Source organism: Prenolepis imparis, unplaced genomic scaffold (assembly GCF_030444845.1).
Source record: "Prenolepis imparis isolate NDT839.2.m4 unplaced genomic scaffold, iyPreImpa1.0 SCAF_6, whole genome shotgun sequence".
Taxonomy (NCBI): domain Eukaryota; kingdom Metazoa; phylum Arthropoda; class Insecta; order Hymenoptera; family Formicidae; genus Prenolepis; species Prenolepis imparis.
In genome coordinates this window covers 8,391,094-8,409,339 of record NW_028141164.1, presented here as the reverse complement: position 1 = coordinate 8,409,339, position 18,246 = coordinate 8,391,094, and the positions used below count along the sequence as shown (strand labels likewise).

The window sequence follows — 18,246 nt, the reverse complement described above, 5'->3', positions numbered from 1 at the left end:
GAAAAATAGAGAAAGAGAGAGAGAGAGAAAGTACGTGCAGCGACAAAAATTAGCTTTTGAAAATAATTCACGTGTGTTATCGGCTACTAAGGGTCGTTTCATGTCGTGGCTCGTCTTTTGCGTTATGCCGCATGGGAGTGCTTTCATGTCAATACTTCAAAGTGACATATGAGTACCTACGTGAAGGTACTGTACATTACAAAAGTTGAATGTACAATTTGATATTGCCGAATCGCACACAATCCGCTACGATATAATTTATATACATGATAAAACATTTTTAATTCTAACGCGAGCAGAAAGTCATTAATTTTAATCCTATTAATTATTTATAAACTGCATTATTTTATATAAGACTCTGGATTAAAAAGAATATTAATTAATATAATTTACAGAAAGTAAATAATTTTATTCTTTAATCACAATTATTAATTGATTGAACGAAATAACTCTCTCGATTTATCTATGTTACAACTTTTTGGATAAAATATAAATAAAGAAGTAAAAGAAGAGAATATATTATTGGAAAATCGAAATGTTGAGTAAATGAGGGTGCGTAAGTTTTTCATGATAATGTACCACACACAACAATCGTGAAATGCGGCTTGATAATACCGAGCAGTGCATTGCATCGTGTCGCATCGCGGCGAGAAGGAGCATTGTCGATTGCATTCGCGTCGGCTGAAGTACTAATCAGAGAAGCTGGTGTCTTTTAAGATTATTAAAATCGTCAAAGCTTCAGACTCCTCAAAGGGTTAATTATCCTACAGACTGTTTATGGCTGGGCGCTGCGCTTCCCTCGCTCGCCAGGGAACAGACGCGAATAAAGAACGAGCGCATCATCAACAGGGAATAGAAGGTACGCCGCGAAAAAGAGGCTTTCTGTTTGCGAGGCATTGTGAGAGTTAAGTCTTGGATCGCTCGCTTGATTGGCAAATGATGCATCCAAAACCAACAGTCAAATTAGCGTTACCCTCTCGTTTTTGTCATCACTATTTTGATTACTATCTTGATTCATCATTATCTTAATACAGATTTTATATTTTTTACACGTGTAAAATTATCTTTAATATTTTATCTCTTAAATAATTTCATATTTTTATTTGGTTTCAAATGTGTGATATTAAAATGAATTTTTTATAAGCAACGTAATAGCGCATATCGTTAATGCTGGAATTTTCGATACTTTAAAGTCGTGAAAATATTGAAATTTCACTGCGCTCCGTCAAATTAATCTTCTTAGAAAAATCATTTTTTACGATTGTTACAATTAGCGACTAATGACTCATAAGTTTGTTAACGCAAAGACTTTTACGCGATTTATTCATTTGCAGGATCGAATGATTAAAGTAATAAAAAGAAGTAATAAAAACTCATTAACTGTTTATTAGTAATTAATCCGAATTTTAAAAACAAAAACAGACATATATACAGAACATTTCGTTCAATGCATTTATTTATAATGTGTTAAATAAAATTAAATAAAGTAGTGTGTTAAAAATATTTCGCGGTAGCAATGAAATTATTTGTACTTCAGCCCTTGAGTTTCTGCGTATACATAAGGCTTGTTTTCTATTCCTGCACTGGCTGAACTGTGCACACTGGTGCGATAAGTTAGAGTGAGACAAAATATACCGTACGAAACTGGTAAATGGACTGTCCTTCGTTGCAAAAGGGTCAACGATGAAGGAGAGGCCAAGAGCGTAACGATATCTGTGCACTTACGTGTCTTATGCGAGTGTACTTAGACAAAGTACCTGCTCGCAATCGCCTTAAAAGCGAGAGCATGCCAACTATAAAAGGTGCTAAGAGATGCTGCGCGATCGTTCTAGTCGCGATAAAGTTCTCGTGTAAAACCGTCGTACGCACACGGATTAACGGTGAAGAAGATAAAAAAAAAGAAAGGGAGAGGGACTTTGTGTGTGGTTGATGAGAAGGAATGTCATCATCGTTTCTCGATCGCGCTTGTAAAAAAGTGGCGAGCATGCGGTTATTACGAACTCGAGATATGATCCGCGTGACACACGCATTAAGTGTTTATACGCGTATCCGCGAAACGCGCGAAAAATCACGGATGCTAAATGCATGCGATTTATGCTACTAGCGAACGATCTTAGTCGATCGCTCTCTTTCTCTCTCTTTCCCTCTTTCTCTGTCCTTTTTCAGATGCGATGATGGCGGTCAGCTTCTGAGAAGTCGCGTTCTTTTTCTCGCTTTGACAGCTCCGCGTCGTTTTGTCCCGTCGGGATTACTCCGATAGAATGCTCGTGTATGAATGCTCGGGAATGCAGTCGATAAGATTGATTGTAAAAGTGCACGCCGGGGAATATATCTATAAGTATTTAAATGTCTCTCGGAGGCAATCGGCTACACGCGCTCGCTTTTAATGATGAAACACTTCTTCGCGAGCGAACTTGAGACGTTTTTCTCTCTTTCTTATATATGTCTTTGCACACGTTCGCGGTTGCGGTAATCTGCTCCGATGGACGCAACGTCCTATCGTGTGCATCATTTATCTCCATATCCTTTGCTTCGTCATCCGCTGTCTTGGTATAAGTGAAGAATTGCGCCGCGAACAAAAACTCGATTATTACTGATGTGAACAACCTGTAGTTTATTTTCAGCAAGAGCTTTATGTCATTGTGCGCAGCTGTATTGCGTATAATTGACGTAATGTATTAAATTCAATTGAACCTTTGGTATCGCGCGAATAATCGAGATAATTGCGAGAAAATACATATTTAAAATTTTTATTTGTTGCAAATTGCAAATAGTAAATAAAATTATAGAAATAGCTCGAATGGAATTAAAAAGAGCGGAGTAAATTATATTGAAAAATTTAATTCGTGAAAAATAAAAAATAAGCGACTCTAAATGTAAATGTTTATTAATTTTTATTAGTTAATGTTTATTAATTTATTTATATTTATAGATTATTAATTGATATTTTCTTAATTACAGATATGGTTGGTGCCGCGCGTTCTTCATAGCGACGCATCATGGTAAGTCGAAATTTCTTTGTTTTATAAATGAGTAAAGAAGTACCAGTTCTCTCTTCGAATCGATTTTCTGTTTATTGTCGTGATAGAAATGGGCACATTATACGAGCGCGGTGAACGACATTAACGAGTCGTCGAATCGTTGTCTGGTCTCTGAATGTATTTTAGTGGATTTAACGCGATGTTAATGGCTAAGAGAGAAGTTACGAAATTATAGCATTAACATTCTCTTGTATACAGCTTTGTTCAAAAACATTACACGTTCCACATTCCATGAACCGTTTAATAAGATTTAATTAAAATATTCGTCTATTTTTAATTAAAATCTTTATGATAAAATTGCGCAGATAATTTTAAATAATTCTGAGAGGAGCGTTAATTATATTTTTTCATGGATTCTCCTGATGGACATTAATTTAATTCTTTTTATTTTCATTTATTTGATACAAATATTTGCGAATTTATAATATTATATAAGGAGATCTGAGCAAATTCTCGGAAATTTTCGGAAGTAATTCGCCTTTTGCGTCGTCCTGTAAGAGCATGCGCGAAGAAAGGAAACCATTAGAGAGAAGCCTGCTATTTGAAATAGCATCTCCATCGCGCTGTTCACCGTGTACTAAACGTTCCTAAATGAATCGTTAATCGTTAACAGCGCGGCATTACGCGGTCCTTACGACGCGACGCGCTTATAAACCGGAAATTCGCCGGTCCCCGAACGTCCGACTGTCCAAATCGTTTGGCGAAGTCTTCCGGGCAATAAAGTCCGGACCCGCTTTATTGCCAAAAGAGACCCACCTTGATAGACCGACCCATAATAGGGCCCGGTTTGTTTCTAATCTGTCATTAAACGCGTACGTTAAACGCGCTTTTTTTCCATTTCGGTTCTGACGATTTTATCTCTCTTTCTCTCTCTCCTTCTCTCTTTGTCTCGTCGCGCAGGATCGCGGAGAGGCTGTAAACGGTCGTCCATTTCCCCGATACGGAATGCCGGATACGAACGAAATAGTCCGGATTCCTGGCTTTATTAAGCCCTCGGTTTACGCGAGACATTTCGAGCGTCCGAGAAGCCGCGTGCAGCATCGGAAACAAAGCCTGAGAGTCGGGGACGAGAGTTTGACTTCGTTTTGATGAGCCGCATAAAAGAGCGAAGGCGATCGGCCGCTGCTGTAAAAAGCGTTACGGCTGTGGAACCGAGCTGCCATTTAATCATAGCTTGTCGTTTAACGAGACACGTCGCTCTAACTGTTTCCCATCAACTTGTTCTACCTTTTGTCACAAATGCAATTAGCATAAAAGACTTTTTTGCAGAAGGAGACAAAATAAAATGACGTATTAAGAGATTAATATATGTAATAAATTAATAATAATTAAAATAAAAATGTGACTCTTTATCGTTAATATAATTAAAGTTGCATATATAATTGAAAACGCATTACATTAAACTTAGAATTAATTCAACGTTGTCATTGGATTTGATATCTTTCGCAAAAATAATTTGTCTTGCAGTATAAATGAAAATTGGCCCTTTCTCCGTCCTTCCTAGTTGTTCACCAATCAATATTGTGCTTTTACTTTGTAGCTATGACTGTTTCGATATAATATACATTGAATGTATTGGTTAGATACTTCGTCGAAGAAATTTACGAGGTTCGTAAGAAACGTTTAGACGAATGAACGCTGGCATAGAATCCGTTGTAACGTTTTGTCCTTCCACTTTTATGGTTTTATTGGGCTTTGGGTCTGTCCCGGCTAATTCCAATATATTTTTCTGCGCGTCTAAACCCTTCGCGCTGCTCGTCTACGCTCGTAGTGTGTGCTTTGAGTGCGTGCATACGTGCGTGCATGCGTACGCGTTCCGACACGGCTGCTCGCGCCCCAAATAATCGTAAAATTTGATAATTAAATTTAATCGCGCCCCTTTAACGGCCTCGCTCCGCTGCCCATTGTGCATCACCCTGGTCCTACTTTAATAGCACGATTACTCTCGAAGCTTTAAAACATATGCTTTATATATCTTGACTCGGAATGATGATGCGCCATTATAATCCTGACACGTCATTAATTTTGTTAGCGACTTACTACCGTGCGACGCATCTAGGGCTCTTGTACCTAGATCATTTAAATCAAAACGGTAAGATCCACTCACGATAAAACTCAAAATAAAATCTTTCCCGGCTGGTAATTCCTGTCTCTTTCTTCATCGGCGACAGTTCGTTACGATGATACGACGGTTTTTAATTTCAGAAATTCATAATCCTATTTCAAGAATTTAATAGGTCGATGCAAGTAAAAATCAAATTCGTAATTTTTTAAATTTATTTGAAATATAAAGACATATTGATAAAAAATATGTAAAAATATAGAATCTCAGAAAACACGGACTTATCTTCTTGCATTAAACGTTTTTCAGTTTTAAAGTGAATCACTTAGCTTTGCATCTGTAGAAATATGTTTTCAATATCGGCGAAAAGGAAGGAGTGAAAATTTTAATGAGCTATTTCAAATGGAACGGTAGGATAACGTTTCTACGTAATGTATAGTTTCAGCTTTTATCTATACATTTAGCGGCAAGAGCGCGAGTCACTGGACAGTAAATAAATGGTTTTACCGAGTCGTTCGAGACGTTAGAGAGAGAGTACAGCAGCGGTACACTTCCTGCCGCGATACACGGAGTCATCGAATTTTTTCCTTTCTTCGTCACCCTTTGCAGTTACTATCTGCACGGCAAAATATACATATATTTTGCGCCTGCAAATTGCGCGTTATCGGGGACAGTCATTAATTGACTCGCGAACCGATCTCGCGAAAATTCGTGATCTCAATTAGTCGCATCCGGTTGATAACTGCCGCGTGGTTTAGAATCATAATCTACCACAGAAAAGGAACATCGTATCTACGACGTTATACTATAATAACATAATCGCGTTTTATGAGCAATGCCCATTATACGGTATTTTCACTCAAAGTGCTATCGACACTTTGTCAAAGGTTGGATAAATCGTCGTGCTCTTATCGTAGCTTAAAAGCATCGCGTCCGACCTTAAAGCCCCGGCTATACCGGCTTCTCTAGCGGCAATCACGTTTCGCTGAATGCGCGAGTGGCCCGTAATTTTGCGGTGGCTATCGAAGTGCATTGGTGCGCGATGGAAAACGCGCGATGGAAATGCGCACGAGGATACTCGGCACCTTTTTTTTCTGCGCAAAAGAGCGCTGCGTTGGCGAATCGCCAATTAGAACGTCATACTCTCGACAGGCGAGTCATGCATGGAACGGTGCACGCAGGTCATGCCGCACTTCATTAATTATCGTCATAGATTTTCGATCGCACATACGGAATATATTTGGTAAAAAACTCTTGGAATTTTTAAGAGAACGCATGTTGCATAATTATTAATAATACCTAAAATCAAAAGATCTCGATTAATTTATTAATCAGCATTAAAAAAAAATTTTTTTAAAGTCTGAAGCAATTACTTGTACTTTAGAAATTGTTGAGTGCTAACAAAGTGGGAAAAAAATTATCACTTCTTTTATGCTCACATATTATTTAAATTTATGCTATATATATTAAATAGATGCAAATATATAATTACTATTGCGAGAAAAATTCTTCTATCTGTAAAGAAATTGATCTGCAGACGTACATTATCGAAAATAATTTTTTTATTACGTTCTCTTGAATTTTTCAACTCTTTTTCTTAACACCCTGTATAGATGATATGTCGCGGATGATTGTAAGAGCCGGGGCATAATGGGGTGGGGAAACAAGAGGCAGCGCGCACATCAAAGTCCCGGAAGTTATGGAGTGAGACTGCCGGTGCATCCGGCGCAGACTGATAATCATCTGTACGAAATACTTTGTAATCGTTAATTACGGCGCAGCCACGGGCTTTCGAGGACGGGATCAGGCGCCACCCGAGGGAGAGACAGGAAAACGAGAGAGGGCTTTTGCGTTCGGCTGTCACAAAGTAGAGTAGAAATACCCGCGCTTGTCTACAGTCCTCCGCTCGTTCCGGCCCATTACAGTCGAGCAAACCCTTATCCACCACTTTAGTTTTTCATCACGACGGTTATCGCAGAATATTTCTCATAATCCGAGTATGTATGTCGTTCGTATATATATGTACGTGTGTGTTGTCATAGAGAAATTGCTAACATTTGCTTGAAATCCTTTCCACTGCTTCAATTAAGCGACACTAATTGCGGAAATCTCAATGTTATTTATACGAACAATTTTTTACAATTTTGTTATATATATGTAACATTAATCGCAACACTTGCGCTAATCGATAACGATTAAAAATAATTTATAGTTTTCAATTTCTTTTTTTATTTTACATATTCAATATTTAGAACATTTTTCGTCGTTTTATTCCTTTGAATATTGAACGTAAGATCGTAAGAACGAAAGAATGAGACGAAAAATTTGAGATGCGTAGCTGCTCGATAATCTGTGACAATTGAGCGGAAACGATGATCTCTCGGAAGGAGAGTCGAGATGATTCTCCAGGCAACGACCGAATTTCTCGGTAATATTCAAATCGTCGGATCTGTCAGGTCTTGACAGACTTCGTAGATCGTATTTCGTAGTCAGCCTCAAATGAGGCGGCGAAAGATTTCGCGAGAAATTCTCTCGAACCCTCATCGTGAAATATTCCTTCTTCCTTTCTCTCGAAGGGGCGGATCGTTTGAGTAAATGAAGCGCGTTGAAAACGTCGGAATCGTCTGGTGAAAAAGAAAGCTCGCTGCTAAATATTCGAATGCTCGAATACATCCTAAGTGCTCGATCCCGCTGTGAATAGTTTCTTTTTATTATTATTATAGCTTTCATAGTTTTGTGCAATCAGAAAATTTTTTTTTAAGAGGGGACGCCCACGTGCAATTGTGTGTATCAACGCAATAATGTATAATTTTACGTGAAAACGTATATACACTTTTTTCTTGTTTCGTGCATGTTACATAAAATCACACGCGAAAAGCGTACGCGAGACAACTCACGTGATAACGAAAAATCAACACCTCTATAATTGCTCTCTCGTATACACGTTGCTCTCGATATTTTTTCTTTTGCTTGAAAATTCGCTGCCTAGTTATTACTCTCTCTCACTGCCACTGATAATTATTGCAAACTGGTTCTCTCGTTCTCTCTTTCTTTTTTTTCTCTCTCTATCTCTGTCGAGCAGACGTATTATGAAAACGGTGCGCAGATTCCGAGCAGCTTCCGAGTTTCGCGCGCGATAATCGCGATCACTTCTCGGAAGATTTCGCTCTGTGGTGAAGGCGTGTCGGCCGTCTTCTAGTTTTTTTTTCCTCTTTGTTTTGTATCGTCCATAAACTGCGCGCGCGTAGCAAGCCGGGGCTCGTGCCGTGCAAGCCGCACCAGGAAATCAAGGCGAGTTATCATTACCATCTCGACAGATTACCGTGGCGGAGAGTGCGTACAACCCCGGCGTTAATAAGAGCACTATAAAAGGAATGACGGTCCGAGACTGGCGGAGAGAGAGATACAGGGAGGGACGACTCTCGCGCGTCTCCTCCAGCTGGAGAAAACGAGTCGGGAGAAACGTTATAAAATCTACGCGACCGCAAAAACCGCAATGTTGCGGCGCTCTAGGTTCAAGTAGCAAGTTCAGTGGCCCTGATAGGTGTAGCACAATCATCGACCGGCTTTAACCGACGGTGCCGCGGAAGTTGCATAGTCACAAATGCCGAAAAAAGTTGCGCGGATCCAATCGAATTACTCTCTGAAACGTTATATCGTATTTTGCACGAATCGCTTCGAGTAGCTTTCTGAAGAGAAAGAAACTGCGGAGTTTGCAGTAACGTATAATCATTCATGATTATTAACGTATAATCACTTATGATTATAATCATTTATGATCATTTTTTCGTGTGTTATCTCGAAACAGTACGGATGATCGCGATATTGAAAAATATATAGTAAACATCCCGCGGAATTGTTAACCTTATTAAGAGATATATTGCATGATTAATGCCATAAAACATAAACGATAAACACGAGCAGAGAATATAACTGTAAATGTGCCGGGTTTCGCAGGCAGAGACATGTTTACGCGCACAGGTGTGTCTATAATAACTCTATTCCAGACAATGAAAAAGTGCGTGTATGCGCGCTACGAATTTTTAAATGACAATATTGATTGTTCACGTACAAAGATTTTTGCGCACTTCTTGCACCGAACGGCAGAGAAATCGATAGATTTGATTGTGATTGCACGCGGCACGATCGCGCACGAGTGCCGCTGATTGCGTTTTAAAGCGTGTAGCGCGAGAAAAACGATCCGATGCACTATGATTGCCGTCTCTTTCTTCCGCTCTTTCCCTCTCTTTCCTCCTTTCTCGTAACGGAGAATACTCCCCGTGGCAATAGGTCACCAGTAGATTTATTACTGCGTATCTACGAATTTTGCTCCGAAAAACTTGGCTGGATTTTCCATAACTTTTCGAGTACACATTAGTTATTTGATAATTTTTTTTTCGCGATAAAAATATTTTAGCTACAAAAAACCAATAACACAGTGATATAAAAGCTATCATTTTGCACAGTACATGATATAATATATAAATAACAAATGAAATTAAAGTTTTCTAAAAGTTCAAGTAAGATAACATATCTACTTTAATAATTCATTTCAAACGTTTGTCGAGAAAGAATTTTATCTTCGTGATTATTATTATAAATATCAATGTTAACTGTGAATTTCCGTCTCCGTTTCTTATCCTTGAGCAAGAACGACGCATTGAAAATGATATGAGCCTAGGCAGAGTGCTAGGCGCGTCTAGTGCACGTTAACGAACGTCAGGTGAATTAGGATGAAGCATCAACCGAGCGTATCCTCTGCCTGCATCCTCACGATCCTCGTGCATGTCAAATGTGCATCGACCTGCATGCCATGCCTTCAATACCCCGACCTCCCACCGGGTTACGCGCCCGTGAATTAGGGTTAGCTTGCTTTGGGTTATTACGTCATAACAGTACGGCCACCTGGAGGCAATTGCCCTCTCCCATCCTATCTGGCGTACTATTACGACGACGGAAACCTGTCGTCCTATTTATTGGCCGTCCGCGATCGTACACCTCTCGCCAGACGGAATTAGACCGGATATCCGCGTAATCCGGCGATCGCCGTCCGTCTCTCGGACGGCGTAACGCGCGTGTTTCGGACGGTTCATAGGCACACCGGAATACTAAACAACGTCGCGTCGCGTCCTATTTGATTCCGCTTCTATTTGATCGCCCGACGTGGATGCATCGCGGCCGAAACCATGCTCCGATATTGCCGGGACGTAATGGCGCGTTACGTAACGCCGAAGGATTGCAATCTCGCGCAATAGTTTTCTCTTTTCGAGGATATTTACGGGAAGCTGTCACATCTATTGAAGTATTTATTGAAGTAAATTGGAGCAATATGTATAAAGAGAGAGAGAAAGAGAGGGAGAAGGAGAGATAGTAAACATTGCAAATAATGAGGAAGATGTAGATATGATATTCAGTAATAATGAAAATAAAATAAATAATATTAATTTAATATTTATTTATATACACAATTAATTAAAAGAATTGGTGTAACATTTAATTTATATTTTAAAGACTTAGAATTTGCACTATTTTTTCTAAAAAAAATATTTAAAGAAGAAAAAACTTTGTGTATCGCAAATTATTTTATAAATTATTCTTACACGTTACACGCAACAATATGGACAAATGAGTTTGTCAACGAGATCGCGTGTACATGTAACTTTTTTTTTATTTTCCGCGCGAGTGTACAATTGCATTCAATGTATATCCGTGTAGCTTTTATCGCGTTATCGAGGCTTTTAGTGCGTTGACAGAGTAATAAGCATTTAAAAGGGTTATTCTGTTCCACGCAATGAAAAATACAAATGATATAAAATGGAAGCGCAGATCGTAATTTTGTATATTACGAGTGTACTTGATGTACTTGAATGTACTTGATAATTTGTTACATTTGCAAATATAAAATAAGGAGATACCTCTTTAAACGTAACAAATGTTTGATAAACAATTTTTATCCGTGGAAAGTACATAGTTTTGCAGTATGATACATTTTCTCTTTCTCTCTCTTCCTCTCACGCAATTGCAAAAGATATATTTATTCAAACAAAGTTGTAACATATGCGGACACTTAAAGCAGATAGAGACAGCTGTCTTCGTAATCATGAAATATTAAATTGCCGCGATTATTGATCGGAAAACCACGTGAAAGAGATAAATGGCGATGATAGCGGCGCCTTTCACGTTTCTTTTACACTTGCGCTATCATTCAACAGTGTTAGCAAACTTCACCGCAGTAATATCTCACTTCGAGATACGAGAGAAGGTTCGCAAACGTTTGCATCGAGCGCAATCTCGAAAGCCCCGGCGTGGTCAATTTTCGTCCTCTCGAATCGAGCGGAACTCGTTTTACGAACGCTACAAAGTATATATTTATCGCTTATAGGTCAGAGTGCGTCGACCTGTCGAGCGGGATGAATCCTCCGTACTCGCGGCTTTTGCGGATGATTCATCCGCTCCTGTGTCAAAAGGCATTCAATTTGCCTCCCGTCACACAAACACACACATAGATACACATTTTCTCTCTCTTTCTCTCTCTGCCCCTACCGCGAGATTAATGCAAGACACAAGGTGCAATGGAATGCACGCCCGTAAAGACGGCGAGTGTGCTTTCTTTCTTCTCGGATGGAACCATAAAATATGGAATGTATTAGTTTGATAAGGCTGAGAGAGTGTGTCGACCAGAGTACCGGAGGGTTCAGGAAGGGCAAGAGACAGTGGCGGATTTAGCAAGTACGGAATTTCCAACACAGACAACCGATAAAAATAAAGAAAATTTAAATATTAAGTATTAAGTGTAAGGCATCGACAAGTTATTAATAATATTGTTTTTTTCATAGTCATTTTGACGGATAACGAAGATATAATATTTATAAAATGAGTGATAATTTAAAAATATATATTGAATCAGAATCAAACAAAAAATGATAGAAAAAATAGATTTATATTAAAGCGCTATTTCTAGTACACATATACAACATAACTCTTTATATGAATAAATATTTTTTTTAGAAACTTGTTCGGTTTATGTATCGAGCATAAAGGGCACGTTTTTGCGCCTATTGAGAAATCCGTTACTGCCAAGAGAAAAGGGATGGAAAGGGGGGAAGGGAGCATAAACGTATTTACTCGGGCTCAGCATAATATCGCGAGCTTTTATAACCAATAAAAGTTACAGCTGACACTTCTCTTCTCTCTGCGGCGACTGCGATACGCAGCCGAATGCGCGGACACGCTTCTTCTCTCTCGGCGTCGTCGTCGTCATCGTCGTCGTGTGCGTTCCGATAGGGCTCGGCGGGTGTACACGCGGAACGAGACGATTTATGAGTGACGAGCGACATGGTAACGAGCCTCGCGCGATTCGAACAATCGGCCGCTTTGTGCGCCCGTAGAGTTCTTTGTGCCTTCCGCGCGCGGTTTCGAACGATCCTCGACTGCACTTCTTCTCGTCGTCTTAATTTAATTAAGCTGATTACGAGAGCGGGATATTCCTTTCGTACGCATGGTTTTAAAAAAGACAGAAAATAGACGTGGTTTGACGGAGTGACTTCGATTTATTTAGGTAATTTTTAATCTAAAAATTTAAATAGGCTTTACATTATTAAACATTTAAATTTTGAATTAGCTGCCGAATTTTACTGAATAATAAGATTGAAAATCTGTGTTATATATTCACTGCTCAAGACTCAGGATTTATTTAAAATATTAAATTCTTATCTTTTGCATATTATATAAATTAATTTTGAAAAATTCTCTTAGCGTAAACATTGTGTAGAAAACGTAATCTTAATGTATGCGGAATATATACATATTTCGTCGCGTAATCACTTTCAAAATAGCATTTATACCACTTAGTGCACGCGTCATGCGATGTTAAAGGCATATCCCATCTCATTACAAGGCACAACCTTCTCGCCGCGTAATAAACCCTTCAAGGATTAATAAAGAAACAAGATACGATAAGACATATATGCATTAAGCTCGTTCCGCCATAATTAACAATATCCTCGCTTCGTGAGGAGGAAAACGAAGACGTAGTGCAAATGATCTTCACTAGATACACGGACACGCTCTTCCCTGGTAGAGCGGTATGAAACATTTCGTGTGTTATGATCATCGCGCAAGCGAATCCTCCATTGGCAACTGAACTCTAAATATCAAGACGATAAAGATTTTTATGAAAGGCGAACCGGAGGGCGGTCTCTGGCAATTAGAAATATTCGCTGCGGGGACGGTTAATATCTTTATCCGGGCTGGGAAAAAATTTTATCACCGCACGGACGGAAAAAGAGAGCGCGCCGAGCGAAGGCCGGGAGGTCCCAAATAGGGAAGGAACGTCGATAGAGAGAGAGACATCGCAACCAAGTATTCTCTATCGGAATGCGAGTCACGCTGCCTCGTTAAAATTATGACCTTATCCTCGGAGAGGAAAAGGAATGGAGAGCTACGCAATTCCGCGCTGTCGTCCACAATGTACGTCTCGAAAATCGCGTCACGAGCCGGAAAGTATTATACTCCCGTTTCCTCGAACGGAAAGAGATTCGCGGTAACCCCGCGTCACGAAAATGCAGCTCAGATATGCAACTCCCGCGAGAGACGATGCGCTCTCGTTCCTGTCCTGGCCGATCGGGCCGTCGCGCTTTTACGATAGTTTTACTGCGCGAATTAATCAAACGGAATAAAATAACGAGAATGACTCACATCAAGCGGGACGCTATTGCGAGAATGGGATTTATCGTCGTGCGCGAAGTACCTTCTGTTTACAATTACTCCGGCGCGGACTTTATTACTAATAGCGACGCGAAATTGCGGAAGCTCCTCGTCTGTCTGTCATCTCGCGTGTACGGTGTGGATGCGAAGTGGTGGATTATCTGAGAGGATGATTTATCGTCAATGATTATCGTGCAATTGCTATAATTAAATTATGATTATTTAAAAGAGCAAATATATATGTAAACGTTTTTAATTTTCTTTTAATTTTCATAATAAGCAATATTGTACTTTTTCTGGAGAAAATATGTATTTCTCTATATCGAGGTACACATATTCACAGAAGAATGTCATGTCAGCGAGACTCGACGACGCACGGTCGATATATCCCTGACTCGGCGCTCTGTTGCGTTTTATTGGCGCTCGTTCGAGATACATGTAATAATTCATGCGGGTGTCTTGCATAAAGATGGCAACGATATGGGTAATAAAATGTGCGGTGGCAAGAAACGTGATTTTATGATAAATATTAATGCTGCGGCGACGACAGTTCACCAATGCGAGTCGTAGTAGTCGGCGATGGCGGGATCGGTGCGAGATAATGTTAAACGATCGAGGACCGTGTCGATGTTACTTTCATTGTCCATGATTAATGGTAAAACGTTTCTGTTGGTTTTTGTTCGCGACCGCAGAAAATTGCGCGGATACTTACTTGGGTACATCTGCGTTGTGCAACATTGAACGACGAGCGTCGCGATGTCGCGGTGTCTCTCGATGTAGGAAGTGTAGAGGTCGATTTACAGTTACGAGGACGTCGATACAAGACGATACGAGACAATAAGGAAACAGGAAAGTACTAACGAGCCAGAACGCGTTTTATTCATCGATAGCACGGACGAAATGTATTATGATAAAATAATAGTAAAGAGAGACAAAGTTCTTCTCTCGGTTCTCGCAAGATAAAATTCTTTATCTTGCAAGATTCTTAAAAAAAATCGGGAGGATAAAAAATTAATTAATTATTAATTTAAGTTTTATCATAATGAATAACTCTCGTAACGTGTTTGGGAGAAATATTTTTTGCGCGATAAGTAATTACGAGAATAAAAGCCTGCCTTTCGTTTATTATATATACGAATGCCATTTTCGCTCGAAAGTAATTAAACCGTGAAACGGTTTCAGCGCGGAATAAAGTTGGGAAGGCTACGATAGGAAACACACCCGTTGAAGGGTTGATAAAGGCCGCGGCGCTAGTTAACGGGAAACGCTTTATATATCCCATTCCCTGGAGAATTTCCGAAGAAGATAGCGCTTGATATACGATCGCACAGCCGTATAAATTAACTCCTGGTGACATTTAGATTAATTGTTCCGCGTGCACGTCGCCCTGGGTATGCTTTTTAGGGTAAGGAATCGCGATCATTATTCCAACTGATCCCCTATGTCTATCTTGTGGTTATATATTTGAATAAGAAAACTTTTAAAATGTAGAGAGATAATATATTCGATGAAAGATGTGCAAGATGTATTATTTCTTGATTCTCGAACAAAGCTTATAACTTGTAAAATAATAAAGCGAAAGAAGAGTCTGTATATTAATATTACGAAAAAGAAAAAAAGAAAAAATATATATTAAACAATTTCAAACTCTTTTTATTTTAATTTTATTTTACATTTGTCATACAAAGATAGAGAACATAAAATTTTCTGATTTTAGACTTATTGTTAATTATTCGACAGCATATATTTGACGTTTCTCGAGTCATGCTCGGGCACAATTTTGTAATGTCTGACTGATATCGGGGATCTTCGATTTGATTGCAATTAACGCGTCAGGGGAGCAAAATCCCCGCGGGTGCTACGGGTACATACAAGTATACACGAAGAGGCCGGTCATTAGGACAAAACGTTTTCTTTGATCCCGTCACGATCGTCACATCCCTCAGGAACATCCTCAAAACGGCGCGTCCGTAGATTCGTCGGTCTTACCACGAAATGCTCATCCTCGCTCTTTACGGCGTCTCTTTCTCTCTATCGTTATTGATATTCGACGGTCTTAGGCACGAATAGGGCTGCGGTAAGGCGCCCGCATTGTGTCAACAACCCTCGAGAGAAAATCAGAAGCTACGAATTATGATAGGGGTCCCCGAAGCACCCCGGTGTTGTCATTAGTGGTGAGCGCGACAATACAATGATTTTCGCCGAGCACGTTTTCAAACTTATGCAACGTTTCAGCGAGATCCTTTGAAATAGCTGCCTCTAATAGAGTCTATCAAGATATATTATTTCTCAAATCATTTTAGTTCTAATTATAATATTTTACACACAAACACTGCATTCAGATAGCAAATTATTTTTATCGTGATTGTGTTTGAGATATACTTTGTTATTTTATATATTTATATAATTTTTTTAATTTGAAATTCTCGCTCTTTCTCTCTTTCTACGCAATTAAACGTTTATTATTTGTTTTAATGAATATTTTCCAAATTGATCGGAATAAAATGATAACACGCACAAAACTCTTCGAAAAATACCAGAAAAATTATATTTAATTTTAATGAATATCGAAATAAAGTTTTTCGGGAGTTTCCGCAATCACGTAAACGATGCCAATTACACGTCGAGGCAACCGTCGACGCCGTAATTACCTTTCGGTCCATTTAAAGTTAACGGGGAACCCTCTGCTAGATTGCGCTGTTGCAAAATTTTCATCCCCGTCGAGTCGCGACGTATTTTTTTTTTTTTTTTTTTTTTTCTTTTTTGCAACGGACGCCGCCGTCAACCAACCGATAGCGAGGAACAGCAATTTCCTGAGGAATATCCGGATTTACGGGGCTCCTCGAGGATATCGAACAAATTTAGCGCGAAACACGTAACGAACGAGTTCCGTGGCACTGAGCCGAAGGGAGGGGGAGGAAAGCATCGTACGTATATATATACGGTAGTAGAAAACTTTAACTACCTCACAGCTCATAACCCCGTTATGACCCGACGTATTTCCCGTGCGCTTTCTCTCTCTTTCTCTCTTTCTCCCTTTCTTTTTCTTTCATTTCCCCTGTCGCTCTTATCGCTTATTATTTTCGTGCTCAAGTCCGGACAAATATTGTCTAGACATTAGCGGACTTGCGGATCATTCGTGTTATCTCAAGTAAGACGCTTTCCGGATCCGAGACGGCATCTTAAGTAAGACGAAGAACGACGATTTAAGCCGCGCGAGATCGACAAGAGAGAGGACGATTTTCCGCCTCGCTATCGGTTACCAAACGACGACGGCCACTTTTGTACCGATTCCACGTGTCGCCGATGGATCTCCGATTCTCCTCGTAAACCTCAAAGGCGGAGATTGCTCGAGCCCCCCCAGGGTCTGCTTGTTATGTCAGCACGAGGGGTTGCCTTGCTTCTATCCTCCTGCCCTACGTCGCTGTCGCGCGTTCAATGGATTTTTTTTTATTCTCCCGATCTCTTTGCGGGCGTCGACCAGAGATTCGTCGAGTGTGAGAGTAACAAGCTCCCGACATCCGAGAATATCTTCCGCAAATTTATTTATGGGCGACGCGCGAGGCGGAATGGTGTGCATTGTGTACCGAAGACGATCTTATACAACGCGCCATGTATATATAGCTATATGGCACGTACCGGCAAACGACGAACTTATTCATGAGCGGATTTGAGGATCCCGCCGTTGTTGTTTGCCTGTTTACTCATGTACCTAGCTCGATGTATTATTAGACACTTACCGAGTATCACTGTCGACGATGCCATCTTAACACGAGATGCAAATGTAAGTGCGGATACGGACGTATACATTCGCGTTACGCAGTTCATGCGTAAGAATGGCAGAAGATATGGTTCACAATGCATCTAAGAAATATACTATGCAGATTCATATTATGTTGTACTCAGTTTCTATACGTATTCTCGCGATAACGATAACTTGTATTAGTGCGAGAGCCGCGAATTTTCTGCATAACTATACAACGCGTTTATTAATCTGAAAGCTTCTGTCGCGAATCACAATTAAGAATATTCCGCACGACGGCATTCATCGTTTCAACATCGTCTGAACGGAACGGAGCGTTTAAAGCGATGATTCAGCTCGAGATTGCAAAAGAGAAAGAGAGAGAGAGAGAGAGACACCCTTCTGTCAGTCAGAAAAGCGTTAAAAGCGCTGCGGCCATCCCTTGACAGCCACTTTAAAATTACACCGATAATGAAATCGAGGCGCACCACCACTCCTAATTCCTAAGTCAAACGCGTGAACCAGACGAAGGAACAGATGCGGGGACAATGGCGAGTCGATCGTCGATGTGAAATGAATTTAAAGTCGGGATTTAAAGGCCCCGGCGACACAAAACATCCCCCTTTTTTCCGTGTAGCGTCACGCGCGCAGTCACAATTATTACAAGCCGATCGGTCGTAACAGATATTGTTAGT

The 18,246-nt window shown here is 39.9% G+C and overlaps 1 protein-coding gene across 1 annotated transcript in view; it reads left to right on the top strand.

Annotated features, from left to right (window-relative positions):
• The window catches only part of LOC145937004 (uncharacterized), a 338,257-nt gene that overhangs the window by 85,960 nt on the left and 234,051 nt on the right, over positions 1–18,246 (top strand). Inside the window, exon 6 of the mRNA XM_083039730.1 lies at positions 2,962–3,002. Within this exon, the coding sequence (XP_082895856.1) occupies positions 2,962–3,002 (41 nt within the window). The remainder of the gene's footprint in view (positions 1–2,961; positions 3,003–18,246) is intronic.